Source organism: Sinocyclocheilus anshuiensis, unplaced genomic scaffold, assembly GCF_001515605.1.
Source record: "Sinocyclocheilus anshuiensis isolate Anshui unplaced genomic scaffold, SAMN03320099.WGS_v1.1 scaffold87, whole genome shotgun sequence".
NCBI lineage: Eukaryota > Metazoa > Chordata > Actinopteri > Cypriniformes > Cyprinidae > Sinocyclocheilus > Sinocyclocheilus anshuiensis.
This window is the reverse complement of record NW_015549609.1, coordinates 1,847,681-1,866,999: the sequence shown is the minus strand read 5'-3', so window position 1 is coordinate 1,866,999 and position 19,319 is coordinate 1,847,681. Positions and strand designations below refer to the sequence as shown.

The 19,319-nt window shown below is 36.4% G+C and overlaps 1 protein-coding gene across 1 annotated transcript in view; it reads right to left on the bottom strand.

The window, feature by feature from the left end:
- The window catches only part of LOC107659105 (centrosome-associated protein CEP250-like), a 165,803-nt gene that overhangs the window by 63,156 nt on the left and 83,328 nt on the right, over positions 1–19,319 (bottom strand). The window contains exons 5-7 of the mRNA XM_016447933.1: positions 6,554–6,682; positions 4,407–4,496; positions 652–708 (exon numbers count right to left, since the gene is read on the bottom strand). Of these exons, the coding sequence (XP_016303419.1) occupies positions 652–708; positions 4,407–4,496; positions 6,554–6,682 (276 nt within the window). The remainder of the gene's footprint in view (positions 1–651; positions 709–4,406; positions 4,497–6,553; positions 6,683–19,319) is intronic.

Below are 19,319 nucleotides of genomic sequence, written 5' to 3'. Positions count from 1 at the left end.
TTTAAGTAAAAGTTAAACTAAAGTACATACTAAACTAACATACTTACTAAAGAAATCATATGATTAACCATACTTATTTCATTATATTGACAGCCATGGTTTTATGTTGCTTTTTGGGTCTGTATATCTAACAGCAGTAAAACAAAAACAAATGGCTGCAATATAACAAAGAGTGAAAAATTTAAGGGGGGCTGAATACTTTCCGTCCCCACTCTATATATATATATATATATATATATATATATATATTTATATAGATAGTCATATACACAGTATAAATTAAAATATATAGTTTCCTTTATATTTTAGGAAGAGGGACCCTTTTGACTAGTCGATTTAGAAAACATGTCGTTTTGCAGCTTTTCATTAGTGGCCTGCTGAGTGGTAACTGGCAAAAGCTGTACCTCCTGATGCTGAGATCTGGCCTCTGCAGCATATTAATATTAGATTTTATTTTAGGGCCAGTCATAATATTAGATGTTGTTTTGATCACTGGCGACTGTGTAGGCGTGCGCGTGGGGTCTCGGTGTTAAGTGTCTAACACGTGCGGCTGCATCTCTAATTCAAACTATGACAAGGTTATGACTGGCACTTAACTGCAGCGAGGAAGACATTGCTTAGAAGCTAATAGGCAGTGGATTGTTGAGAGACCTTGTCCTTGAGTTGCTCTTCTCCCAGTCGTTCCAGCTCCTTGGCCTTTACACAATCCTATAACAAGACAAAGGGAGAGATAAAGAGAACAGAGAGGTGATGTGGAATGAATGTAAGAACAACATGAAAAGAACATAAAGGAAATGCACAGTCCTTCAGAGTGTCCTAGAGAAGATGCTCTACCTGATCTTTCCTCCATAGGTAAACTACAGGAGAATTCAACAATGTTTTTTTGTTATATTGTGTGCATTGACTGATATACTCTATTTTTCTTAATATTTTGTAGTGGAAAACACACGCAAGGTCTCATGCAATGTTTAAGCATTAATCATAAGCAATGATACACACACTTCCCCTTATTTTCTTGGCATGTTTTGTAAAACTTAGAAGTGCTGTGATGTTTAGTTTAACAGCTAACTAAGAATATAAACCCAAAACTAAGATATATAATGAAGCAATAAAACATGACAAAACAGAAGGCTGTCTTTATCTAGGCTACATAGCAAACTGTAACTTTAACAAAACACAACATAATAGAAAGCTACCATAAACAAATGTTCTTAGTTTTGTACGGGTTGATTGTAGCAAACAGACTGTATGACAATTGAGTATGAAATACTCAAAAATAAATATCAATACTTAATTGTGTAAATTAAATAAAGAAGCATCCCAATTTGGGATGTTCATTGAAATGCATAATTATAATAATTGCAGAATTTAATAATTGATTATAATTGCCCAATGAATTTGGTTGTGAAGGGAAAATCTGCTGTATTATTTGTTGTCAATATTTCACAACAATGCAAACAATGTCCCTACATTTACATTTGTGTCCTCAGCATAGTATCATAATTTCTAAATTTAATAAAAAATGAATACAATTAAACCATGCCCAAACATCAGCATTATATAATTGAGCAAATAATCATAATTTTATCTTTTTTCTCCTTAATTTGACTATGAGAGAAATTCAGAACCGAGATTCTAGACATTACTGGAAGCAAATGGAGAATGAAAGCTTTTCAGCAGGTGCTTGACACTGTGCTCAGAATACTCAAACCATAAAACTCAATCTACACTCTCAGAAAAAATGGTACAAAACTGTTAAATGTAGACTTTAGGTACTAATATGCAATTTTAAAGTACTAATACATACCTTCAAGGTACTAATATGCAGTGCTGGGTGGTAACATTACATGTAATCTGGATTATGTAATCAGATTCCAAAAATTAAGTACTTGTAATTAGATTATATTACTTCTTAAATGCTCATAATCAGATTAGTTACTTTTTTACAGATTCCATGATTACTTATTATTCACACAATTGCAGCAAATTATTCATAATTTGATTTGCCCTCATTTTTTTCTCTTAAACTTTACTTTCTAAAATTCTACCGCTATTTGGAAAATCTTCCAGAATTTCATCAACTCACAAACCCCCTTTAATTCATTCATGAACCCCAGTTTGGGAAACCCTGGCCTAATGTAATGTTTAATACACTTCACAATGTTGATAACAAGGAATAGAATATATTTTGAGTCAAAAATAATTTAAAAGTAATCAAAAAAGTAGTCATACATTACCTAATATGTGTAATCCAATAGATTACAATTATAATTTCCGTCGTGTAATTTCTAATCAGTAACAGACTACAATTTGTAAGTAATCTACCCAGCACTGCTAATATGTGACCCTGGACTAAAAGTCACTGGGGGATATTTGTAGCAATAGCCAAAAAAACATTGTATGGGTCAAAATTATCGATTTTTCTTTTATGCCAAAAATCGTTAGGATATTAAAGCTGCAGTCTGTAACTTTTTTGTGTTCAAAATGTACAAAATGTATATAATAAGCGAGTACACCATGAATCTATTTTCCAAACCGTGTTTTTGGCTTGTCCTGAATCACTACGGTACACCTAGAATCAGGGTTTAAATTGGGCCGGGGCCGTCCGGGGCTGAGCCCCGGCATATAGACTCCAGGGCTCGACATTAACGCTTCATTAATGCCAGACAAGTAACATGATTAAAACATCAGTAACCAAAAATAACTATGCAAACACCAAAACGCAAGTATTATTCTGATTTTATTATCCGATCTATTACGACTGTTTAATAGTTCTATAAACAGTTCAATAAGCAAATACAATAATATTAGATCACTTACATTTTAGGCGGAAACAGCGCATCTCACAGAAACCAGCCGATTCATTGCTGATTGATTCCGTGTTTTGATCGAATCGGTTGAGTCAAAGTTTCATTAACCCATGCATAAACATCTGATGAATCTGCCGTTTGAACAAATCGTTTGAATGAATGACTCAATGACTCACTCATTAAACGCTCACTACTGGCACCATACTGGCGTTTTAATTTCGTTGAAAAGTATAATTTCCACCATCATTTCTTGTTTGTATATTCAAAATATTTAAAATAATCTCATAATATTATTTAATGCAGTTGTATTTTTCAGTGTAAATGATTTAATTTGATAACGTATAGATAATCACATTATTATAATTGAATTTATAGACCAAATGTAAGAATTTGAAATGAAAGTATTAATGAGATTAGTGGGAAAATGCCCTCTATAAAGGTAAACAAAAAATATAAAATATAAAATATAAAAAAATATAAAAAAACACGCAGATTTATGTCACAGCTGATAAAAAAATAAAAATTCCCCAAAAAAGAATGGATTGGCCACTAGCACTATAAACACATGATGTCTGTTTCATTCATACAGGATGCCAGAGGGCGCCCTCGCACAGAAAATCCACATATCCAGTCACAGAAGTAGCGAACTCATGACCCTCCAGGAAATCCCTTATATGGATAAAGGCATCTTATAGCTGTAACTGAGTAAACAGAACATATAAACGTTTTGAATGATAAAACAAAGACAATAAACACTCGACTGCGACAATATAGTTCATCTGTGTTATTCAAGCCATATCTGGTATTTTCATAATAATTAAGTATATTTATAATCCATTGCTAATCGATGTATTCTTTTTAAAGTAGCCTATGGAACATATTTTCTGCCCCATTCTGTGACAAGAAGCCACATCAGATCACAAAAGGAAGCATTTGACTGGTGTTGTGGAGTAAAAAGGTTATAATATTCTCATTTGTTCGACAACAGGTTTAGAAATGTAAATACAAGGTAAGTTTAGATTTAGGCAGATAACCAGAGAACAAATATTTCAATCGATCGCTCAGGCATGGCACCGAAATCTGCGTTCTGATTCGGTTCTAGTACATACCGGTTACATGGGTACCGGTGCCATATTGGTACCGGGTTTCGGTACCCAACCCTAGTGTGGAGATAAAGCTGAGAAACCGTACTACTTAGTATGATCCCTGAGCTTCCTCTTAACCTGTGCATTAACTTTACCAATGCTGTGGCACTTAAAATGAAAGGTTCATCACGGAAAGCAGCAGATGTTCAGAGCTCAGGAGAGCTGAAGTAGAGAATGAGAATAATAGCAACGTGTAAAAGTGGCGAACTGTTCTATTTTATTGTGCTGTGTATAACACACTGCTGTGCTCTGAGCACTATCAAGAGTACAGCGAGAGTCTTGAGACGAATAAGGGTTAGACGTGTCAAGGATTTCAGAGACCCAGCAGGCCCAACCATCAGGGAGCCTTTTACTTTTAAAAAGAAATAAAACCGGGGGTACATCCTTACGTTTTCGCACGCCATATGTAAAAGTGCGTGTACAGGAGGCTATTAAGTAGGGTTTTGCTGACCTCTCTCTCCTTTTCAAGCAGTGCCAGTGTCTTGTCAACCTCTCTTTGGAGTTCATCAATCTGCAGCACTTTCAGCCGATGCTCTTCTTCCTACACACACACATGAACAAAGGCAACTGAAGGTGAGATGCACAGAGAGGAAAGTCTTCATTAAAAGTGTCAAGCGGATGCCTTTGCATAATGCATATCGCACCTTTGAGATGATCCATTAGCAGGTTGTGGTGTGGGAGCCGCTAAATAAGCTGACTTGACTCCATAGAAAAGACACAATATCCTCCCTTCCTTTCTTTATGAGTGGACAGTGGATGAACAATCAAAGCCCGGAGGGTTTAGATTAGCCCGAACGGGGCCTAGTCATGAGGGGACTTTTAACCCCCACCCCCGTTTGTCCCTTCTACCCAGACATTGATTTATAATTTTAATATCTCTAATTTCCACCGCAGCGGCGCTTTCCAAATGCCATTTTCCAATTTGTGTCAAACCGTGTGACCATTTTTCTTAATACGGCTTATGACAATCTCAGCAGCAGGGCGGATATGCAATTCAGATGGAGAGTTGTACAAGCACGGACGTAGCTGGTTTGTGTGTTTATCTTTATCAACGGTTTGATGTTTTGGGAGGGGGTCGCAGACTAAGAAGCAGCTTGTTTACTACGTTGGAAAAAATTGGGTTTGCTGAGCAAAATGGCTGCAGGGGACGAAAATAATAATTCTGCTGTAAATCTGGTAATTTACCATAATAAGAGTTATGATGGCAGTAATAATAATCTATTAAAATATGCATCAACATTAAGAGCAGCAAATGGAATGTGGGATGGGCTCGTGGTCGTTATATGAATATTTATGATCATTAAAACAGGGCCTCCCCCTTTTGAGCAGCGTGGACTCTTTTCACAGACTGTGATGATACTTTTCCACAGTTATTAACCTCGTAAATCTAGCTACTTTTTTATATTTTCATTATTAAAAAATTAATGTATATTTATAACACTATAATTTGTGTTATATAACCTTGGCATTAATTTACAGAAAACTAATTAGCGCTGTTGCTTGAGTGTTTCTAACACAACGTCTTTATGCAGTCTTATCCAAAATATAATTCTTGTGGTTGTGAATGTAAAATCTGGTCAATCTGTTGTCAATATTCCACTTACATTCCACAATATTCCATTCCACTTGTGTCTTCAGCATATTTTTTAACGTAGCATAAATTTAAATTGCAATAAAGAATGAATTAAATTAAACCATGACCAAACCTCAAATTAAATGATGTATTATATTACTAAACAAACAAACAAAACAAACAAACAACAAAAAAAGTGTCAACATTTTTCTTAACTATTTTCCCGCCAGAGTATAATTTTTAAGTTTACAGTCAACGGCTGCTTATTGGATATTAATAATATTCTTCAATATTTCATGACTCCCAGAATATTTTGTAGTGAGAATATGTAAACAGTGAATACTTCAAAAGAAAGAACAAAGCTTCTGTTATTATACAAAAAAAACAAACAAACAAAACATTTCATTCTAGCTTCAACACTTGAATGTGGGTAAATTCTATAAAAAAAAAAACACTAAATGGTGTTGAATGGTTGGTGATGATGTTAGCTTACTTGTGCATGAACAACTTCTATCTACTCCTATTGGATTACACAGATTTTCTTCTTTGCGTGTTTTTGGATCTGGAGATGCTGTACTATTTCAGAAGGTCTGTAACAGCGCCCCCTACCATATAACAGTGAAAACAGCGATTGCTGGAAAATTTCGTCAATGGCAGGAAACAATTAACACGTCTTATTATAATCTCAGCAGCAGGGTGAATATGCAATGTAGATTGAATGTTGTGTAGGCAACGAATGAACACAAGGTCTGTGTGTTCATTCGTTGGATGAGGCGAATTCGACATATTTTTCTCTTCTGACCAATGTAATCAATCTCTCAATATTTTGAAACACTATGGTGGATTTTGTCTTTTGCAACTGGAGCAAATGGCAACACAACCATTATATTCGTTATAATTTCCGTTTGCCACTATAGTAGTTTACCCAACTTCTATAGTAGTTTAGACAACTTCTGCTTCTGAGAAATGTGAAAACGATCCATTACATCTCAGGCTAATGGGAAGAAAGATTTAGTTGGCGGTACCCTGAGGTTGGCGCGGTGGAGCTCCTCTCTGACGCCATTGAGCTGCTCTTGAAAGAAGGATCTCTCTTTCTTCCACTCCTCCTCTCTTGCTTTCAGCTCCTCCCGTGCCCTCCGGAGCCAACACCAATCCTGTAGTTCCACACACACACACACACACATTATGAGTCATACAAATGTTTAAAAAGCAAAGGAAATGGATTCTATGATACCTCATTTTGGCCAATTCAAAGGCACCGTACAGTTTTGTGCCACATACAGTACAGACCCTCAGCTAACACTAGAACAGTTCACCTCATCTGACCTTTACCTTCAGCCTTCATGCCGCTATTGACCCATGCTGAGCGACGCTCTGAGTCTTGCTTCTCAGTTGGAAAAAAAGGCAAAAAATAAAAGGAACAAGTTGTCGGAAATGAAATTTCAATTCATCCAGTCCCTTTATACACTGGTGCAAGAGCTGGCGAGGAGAGCAGGGGGATCAATAGTGTTTAGACAGCAGAGCAGATTTTCTAAGAGCCGAATCAATAGGAAGGAGAGAGGGAAAAATACCTAGGCTTTTCTTTGGGTGTTGCAGTAAATACGAACAAATCAGTGGCCTTAGGCTAAATGGATTGACCAGCCATTTCCGACTCCTGTGCTGTAAATAAAGATCTGTTGGGAAAGCTCTGCCCGGGTCCCTGAGAGTGGGGGAGAGACGGCCACCATGTCGAAGTGCTCTCACACACACCTGCACTAAACCTGGATGCACACTGCGAACTGACACACGGAGGACCCGCCCTCAGACGTGACATCATCAGCTCTCCCTGTGGCCAAACGCATTAATCATGCGCTGTGCTGATTCCAACAAAACACTTACTGGTGTTTTTTTCTTTTTTACTTTGGGTCCCAGGGCTCTTTTATTAAAACTAACAGATTTATATATGAAGAAATTACTTTATCATGCCCACATTATTCCTTTTTGCTATTTTTCAAAGACCTTATGTATGTATAGACTTGTTTTACCCTTGTCCCAGATCCAGACTATCCATCTTAAACTATGAAAATCCATCATAAAAATATGAAGTTGTGGCATCATTTTCACCACGAACAATCAATCAATGAGTCATTTCAGCATGACTCCTTGAGATATGAGGGGGAAAAAATATAAAGGTAAATAAACAAAAATTCAAGTAAATAAATATATTTTTCATATATATATATATATATATATATATATATACTGTATATATGAAGTGAAGTGACGTGTGGCTATATATATATATATTAAATATTAAATATATTTTCAAATAAATAAATGTTTATTTTATTGAGCATAATTTCCAATCCAGCTGTTATTTTGTCAAATTATGCAAAAATATTATTATATAATTGTGTGTATTTTAAAATACATAAAGAACCAGCAATCAAACAAGCACAGATAGACAAGATAAAAAGGGCTGGGCATTTCATTAAAAAAACATTTTTAAATGTAGTTTCTTTTACAGAATGCTATTAAACACAATACATCATTTGAGATGTGTTGAGAATTAAAAATAAAATAACATCAAATAAAAAAATAAAATAAAGTAAAATAAAATAATGTGCATGTGTCCACTGTTGTGCACTGTGGATAAGTTAACTTTTGAGAGTGTAAAAAAAAATTAGCAGAGTTGAAAAATTATCCTACTATATAAAAAATTAAATTATTCTATTTTGCATTTTTGAGATGTCATTCAAATATGTTTATTGCTATATTATTATCAAAGGATATGAATGAAAATTTGAAAAATGTCTATAAAATTTAGAATGTCTTTGTAATTCAAATCTATTTACTTCATAATGTTTATTTGTTTAAAATGTCCAGCTCTGTATTAGATTCTGAACCGACTTTCAGTGAGGTCTCTCACTGTACATTTATTTCACATTTCCACCCAGCACTTCTGAACGATAGTCTCTCCATTGACAGCTGTTGCCATGAGGAGAGTGATCCTTAATGAAGAGGTTGAACTTGGCCACCTCCGTGACTTTGGTCTAATTACTGACGAACACCACAGGCTAGCGAGGCCAAACTGTGCAGAAGTGCATGATATATGAGCGCGCTCCGCACTCTTCAGTCAAAACAAAAACACATCACAAAAGCCAAAGCAATAAAAGTACCGTCTCGCTCCAAAAGAAAACATGAATCAATAAAATGGAGAGAAATGTGGAAATAAAAGTATGAACTGTGTGCTATTGACCCTCGCAGCAGGACTGAGGGTGGACTCACTGACTTGCCCATGTTTGGTCAGGTTACATGAGATCTTCTTCTACAGTGTCATGATCAGCTAAATTAAAATAAAGTAAAATAAAATAAAAATAATTATATGTAAATAAATATAAATATGTCATTTTGTTATGTGCTTTAATCAGCTTTATTTTTGTGTTTTTTATATATTTTAATTTTTTTAATATTTTTTATTAATACTTCAACTTAAGACAGTCAAGTCATGATATATATATATATATATATATTAATACAATATATATATATATATATAATTATATCTAACATTATTAAAAATGTTATTGTTATTGTATTATAGCTTTATTTTTATTTATTTGCTTTTTAATATTTCTATTTAGCTTTAATTTATTTTATTTCATACTTTTAGTAAATTTAAAGTGTATATATAAAAAGCTTTAAAAAAAGTCATTTTATCATGTGCTTTATTTAGCTTATTTTTTATTATTATTTTTATTTAGCTGTAAATAAACTAAAACATAAAAATGGAATACAATGAAATGAAAAAATAAAATAAAACAATAAGAAAAAAAAAATGAGTGGAAAAAAAGTTGGCCAAATATGTTCATAGTTGGGGGTATAGATGATAAATCTCTGCTTTTGTCATTCTTCAGCACAAAGAAGTACGAAGTTGAAAATTTTAACTTTCCAAGCTGAACAGAATGCAGAACATGCTAAGAAACAATTTTGTTAATGAACACCACTGCAGGAAGAGGCTGTGCTTGTAAACATGAGGTCTTTTTTGACTTTGTGGAGAGTCATTTGGTTCAGGATGTGTTTGCATATTCACTGCTGATGTATTGTGCTGCAAAGGTCACTGCAGATTGGGCTGAGACTGCAGAGGGACAGCACAGTTCAGCTAAATGCCCTCTCAAGAACATTACCTTAATGATACCATTCCTCACACCCTATCAGGGCCAGAGAGAACGAAATGAGTCAAAAAGGACATTCTTTGACCCAGATTCCGTGATTGGAGAGAGGTGTTAAAAAGCACCCTTTAGTCTGCCTTAACAAACCAAGAAAGTTTAACTTTTTTTTTTTGTTATTATATTAAATTATATGATTTAAAAAAGACCTTGCTACGTGTACTGCATTAAGCTAACTGAGACTTATTATAGCACTTGCATATCATTGCTCTTTTGTTGATTTTGATTGTCGCTTTGGATAAAAGCATCTGCTAAATGTCTAAATGTAATGTAAATGTAAATGTATTGATTTATTTTGCTAAGGTTTTTCTTTTAATGTTCTCCCAGTTAATATATATTACTTTTTTTTCAGAATTATTAGAAAATTATTCTCCTGTGTCTTCTGAAACACCCTGTGCACTGCTATGTAAATGTATGACCGATTTGTATGGCCTATCAAAATACAGAGATCCATTGGAGACAGTGATTTCATCTAAACAATCCACACTGTGAAGTCCATCTGCAGATGTTTCCTCAGGTCTGGACAGTAGCTTGTGTCCAGAGGCACTCTGGCACGCAGCCGCTCCGGGCCATTCTCTAAGTGCTCTTTACTCTGAAAACACAGCTGGTCTCCGGGGACCAGGATCCTAGACCCGCAAACAACACTTTGAATAATAAAATCCATACATCATAAGAACACGTCAGAGCTTGATTCACAGCGGTAAAGTGCTGAGGTATTAGCTTTAATAACACAAGCTGGAGTCAGGCACTTGCTCTTTCCTGACAAACACGAGCAAATCAATTAATTCCACTGACATTCCCCCCGAAAGCACATAATATAAATTCCATGTGGCCACGACTTTCGTGTTTTTGTTTTAGGAAGAAGGGTCGAATGTGTGAGCCATTTCTTACTTTTATGCCCTAATTTCTGAAATATTTGTTTTCGTTGAGAACTTTGTCTTAAAAGGTTAAAGCATCTGGAGCGCACCAGAAAGCATAAGCATGTTATCAGAAAGCATAAGGTGCTCTATTCTCCTGCTGTTGATATTCTGCCTATCAATCCCCAGAGAATTATGCAGCACCGCTTCAAGGGTAAAACATAGCTCAGACTCTGAGCGCTAGTGCTAATGGCCTTAGGAAGGAATCAGGGGAGTCTAGCTGGAAACACTGAAGGATGACAATAATAGTGACAAGAGAACATTAAATCACTAGAATCTTCTGAAACAGACTCAATGTTTTGGCGTCACCAGCTCGTTCATGGTCGGTAAGATTTTTGAATGTTTCAGAAAGACGTCTCTTATGCTCTCCAAGACTGCACTTACTTGATTAAAAATCCAGTAAAACATAAATATTGTTAAATATTATTTCAATTTAAAATAACCATTTCCTATTTTAATATACTTTAAAATGTAATTTATTCCTACGATCGAAGCTGAATTTTCAGCATCGTTACTCCAGTCTTCAGTGTCACATGATCCTTCAGAAATCATCTAATATGCTGATTTGCTGCTCTAGAAACATTTCTGATTAATATCAGTGTGCGAAATATCACACATTAATTAATTTGATTAAATCCTTAGACATTTTAATAGTTATATAGATAAGCAAACAGCAAATTTATATGGCAAATCTCTATTCAAATGATAGCTGCTACTGTAAAATACAGTTTAGGACCAAAGTTTAATCACAGCAAGCAGTGATTGCTTAATATATTTTTGGAAACCGGGATGCATTTTTCAGGATTCTTCGGAAATCACTGAATTTATTTGAAATAAAATATTAGTTTACAACACTTTACATTAAGGTTCCATTTGTTAACATTAGTTAACTATAGTACATTAGTTAGCATGAACTAACAATGAAAAATACTTCTAAGGCATTTATGTCACATGTTCCCTGTTTCGTTTGAGGACTTGTTCCTCCATCGTGGATTTGTTACCTTGAGGATTTCTGAGTTCATTTGTATTTTTGCTTTGCTTATTAAACTCACTGCGTTTGGATCCAGCTCTCCCTCGTTTTTGAGTTCACCATTGAGTTCATTTCAATATTTACTTACACTTTATTACTACCCCTTAGCAGATTCTGATATTATATTAGGGCTGTCAAGTGATTAAAATTTGTAATCTAATTAATTTCATGTTGTGCAGATTAATTCATCTAAATAATTGCAAATTAATCGCATATCAATTTTGACCGAGAAATTACCCCTCAAAAGATAATTTAATAATTTATCATTATTGTGTTAGATGAAAAAAAAAATGAACAGACATTACAAAAAATAGCTTTAGAAAGAAACATTTTAATTCAACAATGCATTGCATAGGAATGATTGGTATATGGTATACAATACTGTATATTTCATGATTTGATTCAGATTCAGATCCACAAGCTCTCTGTTTAATTCTGATTCCGATTCTAGATTCTTTCAGATATATTTTTGTTATAATCTCCATTTTGATTACATATATCACCAAAAGAAAACAGGGATGTGTTTCAGACGGATTCATATCATTTTTTTATGAACGATTCATTAAAAGAAGCTACCGGCTCATAAGAGTGATTCGTTTCTGGAATCTGGCTAAGCTGGTTATGTTGTATGTTTCTGATTCACTAAAAAGAACCAGCTCATAGAAGTAATTATGTTGTAAAACAAACTACAGAGAATAGAAGAGTCAAAATATATCAATATTTCTACCCAGCCATTTCATTCTTTTCATTATCATTCAACAAACATGCCTAAAACCAACATTCTCATTCTCATCTCTCCTATACATTCTGTGAAAGGTTATTCCTTTTTAAATGTTAAAAAATTGAAATCGTTACTTTGAATTGTTTAAACGTTCTGAAAACATCAAGATATATTTTTTTTGCCCTACTGCCCAGCCCTAGTGTAATCACAGTAAGCTAGATTATGTTTGTTTTAACCTGATGTTAACCTTCCCAGCATGGCAGTTTCTAGGTTTTCCATATCTTCAGTTGAGCTGATCAGCTAATGACCAGAAATGTCCTGCTAGGACCACCATGTAAAACCATCGACCATCTGTTTTCCAGCAGTGTCTCCCTTTGAATTTTACCTCTCCATCCGCTGTCCACTAATGCACAGTTCATAAATATTGTCTTATCACTACTGTCATCATCATCATTTCCCCCAATACTCTCCCAGACAGGGAAATTCTGAGGCAATTACCGAAGTGACAAGTGAAATGGGATCAAGAAGCACTAGAAAGAGATGGTTGCCATGGAAACGGTGCCCCCCATCATCAGCCTTACTGAATCCAGCGGCCTGGCGGCACACTACAGACCAAAGGCCACTTAACCTCAATCACTGCTTACAATCGCCAGCCAATCAGGCTGAATGTATTTGCTATTTTTGTCCAAAGGTCAGCTGGTTGTGTGCATCTGGGGCCGCAGAACTTAAAAGTACAGTACACTTTCCACCCAAAGCAGGAGAATGCTGCCAAGGACCAAGCTGATATATATATAGTATAGTAGAGCAATTGTATGTGTGTGAGTATGTTTACTAGGGGTGTAACGGTTCACACAATTCATGGTTCGGTTCGATATGACACAGTGGTGTCACGGTTCGATACGTTTTCGATACGGGGGGGTGGGGGGTTAATTGCTTTCGTCGCAATGTTGGAAATATTTCTGTTTTAAACCATGAAGGCGAGCCAATGGATATCACATAAGCAATGTGCAAACTTGCACAAGAGTTGTGTCGGTGAACGTCTTAATCGCAGTCAATTCAATATGCAGAAAGTGAAAGTAAAAACGGAATGACAGAGTAATGATGGAACTTTCGGCATCTGACGCCGCATATTCTCTCAGAGACGACGAGAGATGAATCTACTTCAACATATGCTGATAACGGTAGGCCTATATAGCTAACTGTTTTAATTTATTCCCTTAATATTATTTATATTAAATAATATTATATCCCTTAAAACGTATTTCGTGTTAAACAGGTTGTTTTTGAAAGTCGGTGCTTGAAATAGGCTAAAGCTTTTTATTTCATTGATTTTTATTGATGACTGCAGTGTTAATATTTGAATTATAGGCCTATAATTAATTGTAGCCTATAATAGACCAGTTTTAAAAGACCTTTTTAAAAACATTTGAATTAAGGAGTAAATAGCCTTATCTTTTGTTATCCGCAGCGCGTCAATTATGTGGTAATATTGTAACTTCATAATAATAATAGGCCTAATAAAAATAAGAATGTAAAAGGCCAGCCTACATTAATTGAAAATGCCAAATCCTCTTAATATTGCCAATAACTTTTGTTTTTGACAATATCTCTGGCTATCGCCGATACAAGATCATCGTCTTTCGACGAAACCCAGCAAGGGGAGGTTATCGCGGGGCCTTGCCTTGCGTGCCCATCCGCTAACGTTATGCCACTGGGCAGACAGCACGTTGCCTGTTATGTCATTTGGGCTGCGTATGTGTCAGTGTGTGTGTGTATATATATATATATATATATGCACACACGTGTATGTGTCAGTGTGTGTGTGTATATATATATATATATATATGCACACACGTGTATGTGTCAGTGTGTGTGTGTATATATATATATATATATATGCACACACGTGTATGTGTCAGTGTGTGTGTGTATATATATATATATATATATATATATATATATATGATTTGAGTAAAATTTTAAATTACACGCTGATTAATCTAACTAATTGCAAATTAAACGCATATCATATTTGTCCAAGAAATTACCCCCCAAAAGATACATACTTGTGTGAGCTACCATAGTGATGCTTGCTTTAGTGAATCATTTGAAGTTTGATGGTCGGACGTCTTTTTTACCCAGCAGAGAAGAAAATCTTCCTATTTACATTATCTACACATTTACGTGCTTCATTCAAGCCCTGATGTTATTTAATCAAAATTTAATTTAATTTAATCTAGAGCAATCTACATTTAATCAAGCACAGCTAAATGTGAGACGCATGTGCTAATCAGGCAGAAAAGCGAGTGGTTAGAGTTCAGGCTTTCATTAGTACCGCCATTAACACGTCACCTTAGAGTGTTTTGTAAACATCTTCAAACCGGCGAACGCAATTGTCTATTCACCGTGAAACGTTCGTATACGTGCGAGTGGCGTGCATTTCAATAAGACACCTTAAAACCGCTTGTGCCTCGTTTACAAGCCTCCTGTTATTATTCTGTTTCATTTTAAAAAGCTGTTTTGACTATGAATGTGTGACAAACACCTTAAAGGTGACAGCAAAGACATTAAACCCCCAGGACGAGCATCTCCGCGCCGCTGACAAATTACCGCTGATTAGCATTGATTTGAAAACAAAAACCACAGCGTGACACAAATCAAAAGTGCAGTCAATGTTGATGCATAAGTGAAATGGCAAATCTAAAAATAGCTCAATAAATACGTCGGAAAGTTACGAACGAGAAAGACGGAAGGCGAGAGGGAAAAAAAATCGGAGTGAAGCAATTACAGATCTAATCAGAGCTTTCTGCATGAAGGTACAGCTCTCCTATCTCCCTCCCATTTGCATCATAACACAGCGTGCAATATTAATTTCCGAGTTTACTGCTTATTGGAAATGCAAAGTATGAAAAGCCATTAAGGCAGCAAATGGGAAAGCAATTTGCTGTCACACGGATTCGGCTCTATTCGGCTCTTGTTAACCATTTGGAATTAGAGTCATTTGGCGAGAGGCATTCTACAGCAGTCCATTAAAATAAGTAATTATACTCGTCTTCTCTCTCCCTCCATCTCCTGCCTCTCGCTCTTTCATTTGCGCGGGCGAGTAAAGCGGGATGGGTGGATGAGGTTGAAGGGCGTTAGGGGTGAGTAAGTGGATGCAGAGGCAATTAAAGTTGGTAGCTATCTGTTTGGCTAATGCAGGCGCACACACATTGTATAACACTCGCACACTGCCTGAGGGCCAGGAGGAAAGAGGGAGAACAGATGCTAGGCGGCCATCTCCTTTTACTGCCAGTGTAACTCTTAATCCAATCTCACATGCTCCAGAGCAGTGCGCCTCATTTCAGACCACTGTGCTTCACGCGCCAAATCACGACTGCGTGTGTTCCTGTTGCGAAGCGTCGTGAAGGTAAAAATCACTCGTAATGATTCACGCTGGGACTTGGAGAACCTCTACAGCTACGAATGCTTTTCGTCTTACAAACATCTCATCAACAGTCAGGTTTCCCTGCTGAAAATATCAGCTTAGACGGCATGCATTTTGGCGGCTGTAATTTCGCCGAGTAGGATGTGATCAACATTTTTTGAACCCTGGCAACCTTTAAGAACAACCCTAGCAACCATATAGTGACGCCCTGGCAACCACCTGATAAAAATTGTGATTGCAATTTTTATAATGCATTTTTTAAGTGCTTGTTTGTTGGGCTGCACACATAGGTCCAAAATTTTGTGATTATATCAGCATGACTATAAATAATTAATAACAATAATAATTAGCAGTTACTGCAAACCGAGCCACTCTGAAAACACTGGGTCATGATCTGCTCACGTGTAAAAGAACACAGTGCCATGCACAACATGCTGCACATATATTTAATTAAATCACAGCCTTTGCGATTTAATAAATCGCACTAAGCAATTTTCACAATTTTGGTTTTGATTAACCGTGGAGCCCTATCAAAATGAATGACTTTTGTTTCATTTTGTGAGTCAGACTAATTGAGAAACTTAAGAGTTCATAAGAGTCATTCGCTTGAGAATCAGACATCACTGCTCATGCTGTATGATTCACCTATAAGAACTGGCTCATAGTCATTCACGAGAGAATCAGACATCACTGTTCATGCTGCATGATTCACCTATAAGAACTGGCCCATAAGAGTCATTTGCTTGAGAATCAGAAATTACTGCTCATGCTGTATGATTCACCTACAAGAACCGACTCATAAGAGCCATGTGCTTGAGAATCAGACATCACTGCTCATGCTGTATGATTCACCTATAAGAACTGGCTCATAAGAGTCATTCACTTGAGAATCAGACATCACTGCTCAAGCAACATGATTCACCTATAAGAACCAGCTCATAAGAGTCATTCGCTTGAGAATCAGACATCACTGCTCAAGCAACATGATTCACCTACAAGAACTGGCTCATAAGAGTCATTCGCTTGAGAATCAGACATCACTGCTCATGCTGTATAATTCACCTATAAGAACTGGCTCATAAGAGTCATTCGCTTGAGAATCAGACATCACTGCTCAAGCAACATGATTCACCTAAAAGAACAGGCTCATGGTCATTCACGCGAGAATCAGACTGTTCAGACGAGCCCTTGTGCCACCCAGCATGTGGATGCCCCATGTGGCTGCATTCAGTCAGAGACACAGAGAGAGAGAGAAATTTATGAAGCCTCTGGTCCTCAGGTCTGTAGAGGTGTTTTATGGTGGGATCTGCAGGACCTATTATGGCAGTGCGGATCGGGTATCGATCGACAGCAGCACCAGGCCAGGGCCTGCCAGCCTAGTTAAAGCCATGCGCATGTGTGTGTGTGTGCGTCTGTAAACAGTAGGAAATGAAAATGGGGTCTTGGTGTGTAATGATCTGTGTGAATAAAATGAGCAGACTGGAGAGACAAAAAGGAAGATAAATTAAATTATCCCTCTGTTCCTGCAGGAGCTGCGCCGCAGCCATCCACGCTTAGCTGCTTCACCGAAGATCTGTTTGTGAGGAGGAAATGAAAGGAAGGCAGATGGGGAGAGAAATGGTAGAGGATGTGAGAAAAGTGTTGAGGAGATGTGTTGAGACAGACATGCTTATCTATAAGCTCTGTTACCAAACCTAGTGAGCTGCCTCGCTGCCTATTGCCTACATAGGCAGCTGCACTCTAAGGCAGAACCGTAACTCAAATGGAACTTCATAAGTGATTGATATGAAATGGTGTAAACAGGCAACGACACCAGATTATACAGAAAGTGCATGGGAAACTCAAAAGAAGCAATTATAGGTTTTGGAACAAAGCAATAAACTATTTAATATTACTGGAATATATTAAACATATTACATTTAAATGAGAGGATACAACTATAAGCATCAAATAGAACAACAAATTAGAACACTTGTCAGGAAGAATAGCATGTCTACAGCAACATCCCCGAAAAATATCTTACTAAAAATAGTACACAATAGGCTTACCATGATATCGTAATCATATTTTATGATACTATAACAGTACCTAAAGCATCACCCTCATGTCATTCCAAAACTCTTTTGACTTTATTTCTATTGTGGAACATTAAAGAAGATATTTTGAGAAATTAGAAAGTGTTTTTTTTTTTGTCCATACAATGGAAGTGAATAGTCACCAAAACTGTTTGGTTACCATTACCAACATTCTTCAAAATATTTTCATTGGTGTTTTCTGCAGAAAAAAAGAAAGTCATACAGGTTTGGAAATATGTGAGGGAGAGTAAATGATGGCAGAAGTTTCATTTTTTCCTTAACTTTCCATTTAAGTAATTGTGTATGACAGAGCACAAGTTAACCAGTGTAAAGGTAATTACTCAACTTTTGTGGTGTGAATTATGCAAATTGTAATTATTTGTTAGGTTATCATGTAAAAGTGATATCGGCAAATGCTGATAATCTCAAAATGCCTTTTATCACCTGACATATCAGCCTATCACATGCCACTATGATACAGTAATACCATGGTTTTTGGATATACAGCATAGTATTGTATAAAGTATCTTAGAGTAATATGTCAATATCAATGTATGAATATGGTAATCAATGGATATATATCAAAGTACTACAGTATTATCATCTTATACCATCATTGCTCCATGGTATAACTATTTTTTACTGGCATTAACAACACTGCACAGACAGCCTCAGAGCCAACAGAACAAAGCAAACACATGAAGAGAGAGAAAGAGAGGGGCAGGGAGAGCTTCTGGGGGTTAGGAGTGAAGGAGGGGGGTCTAAGAGTGGTCCTGTTAGGTCCAGACCCCCTGTACCCCAACCCCAGCTCCTCTCTTTCCACCTTCTCTCATTAACACACACCTCGCACATCATTAAGACGTTTGCTGCAGAATTAATAGAAAGACAGATTAAATATAAATTAAGAAAAATGCGTTGGAGAATGCCTGCACGCACTTCATAAATCACCCGGGCAAAGGCAGGCGCTGGCTCCCTATAATTAACTGCAGACTATTTATTTTATCCTGACGGTATAAATTAGAATTCAGACACACAGATTATATTAGAGGTGTCTGTCATGCGGAACTGCAGCGAGATGTGCGGAATATTTTAAGGATACAAAGAGGAGAGCAGAGAAGAGGAATGAGAAAGAGAAAAGGGGGATGGGGGAAAACATTCTTCAGCATTCTGTGAAGAAACACATTTGTAGTGTTAGCACCAATTATTTTTACCAAAATAATTGCATATATATAAATACATATAGACAGACGGATGGACGGACGGATGATAGGTAGGTAGGTAGGTAGATAGATAGATAGATAGATAGATAGATAGCACAGGACTCTGACTCTTCTACGTGTATCTAACGGGTCAAATGTGTGTGTGTGTGTGTGTGTGTGTGTGTGTGTGTGTGTGTGTGTGTGTGTGTGTGTG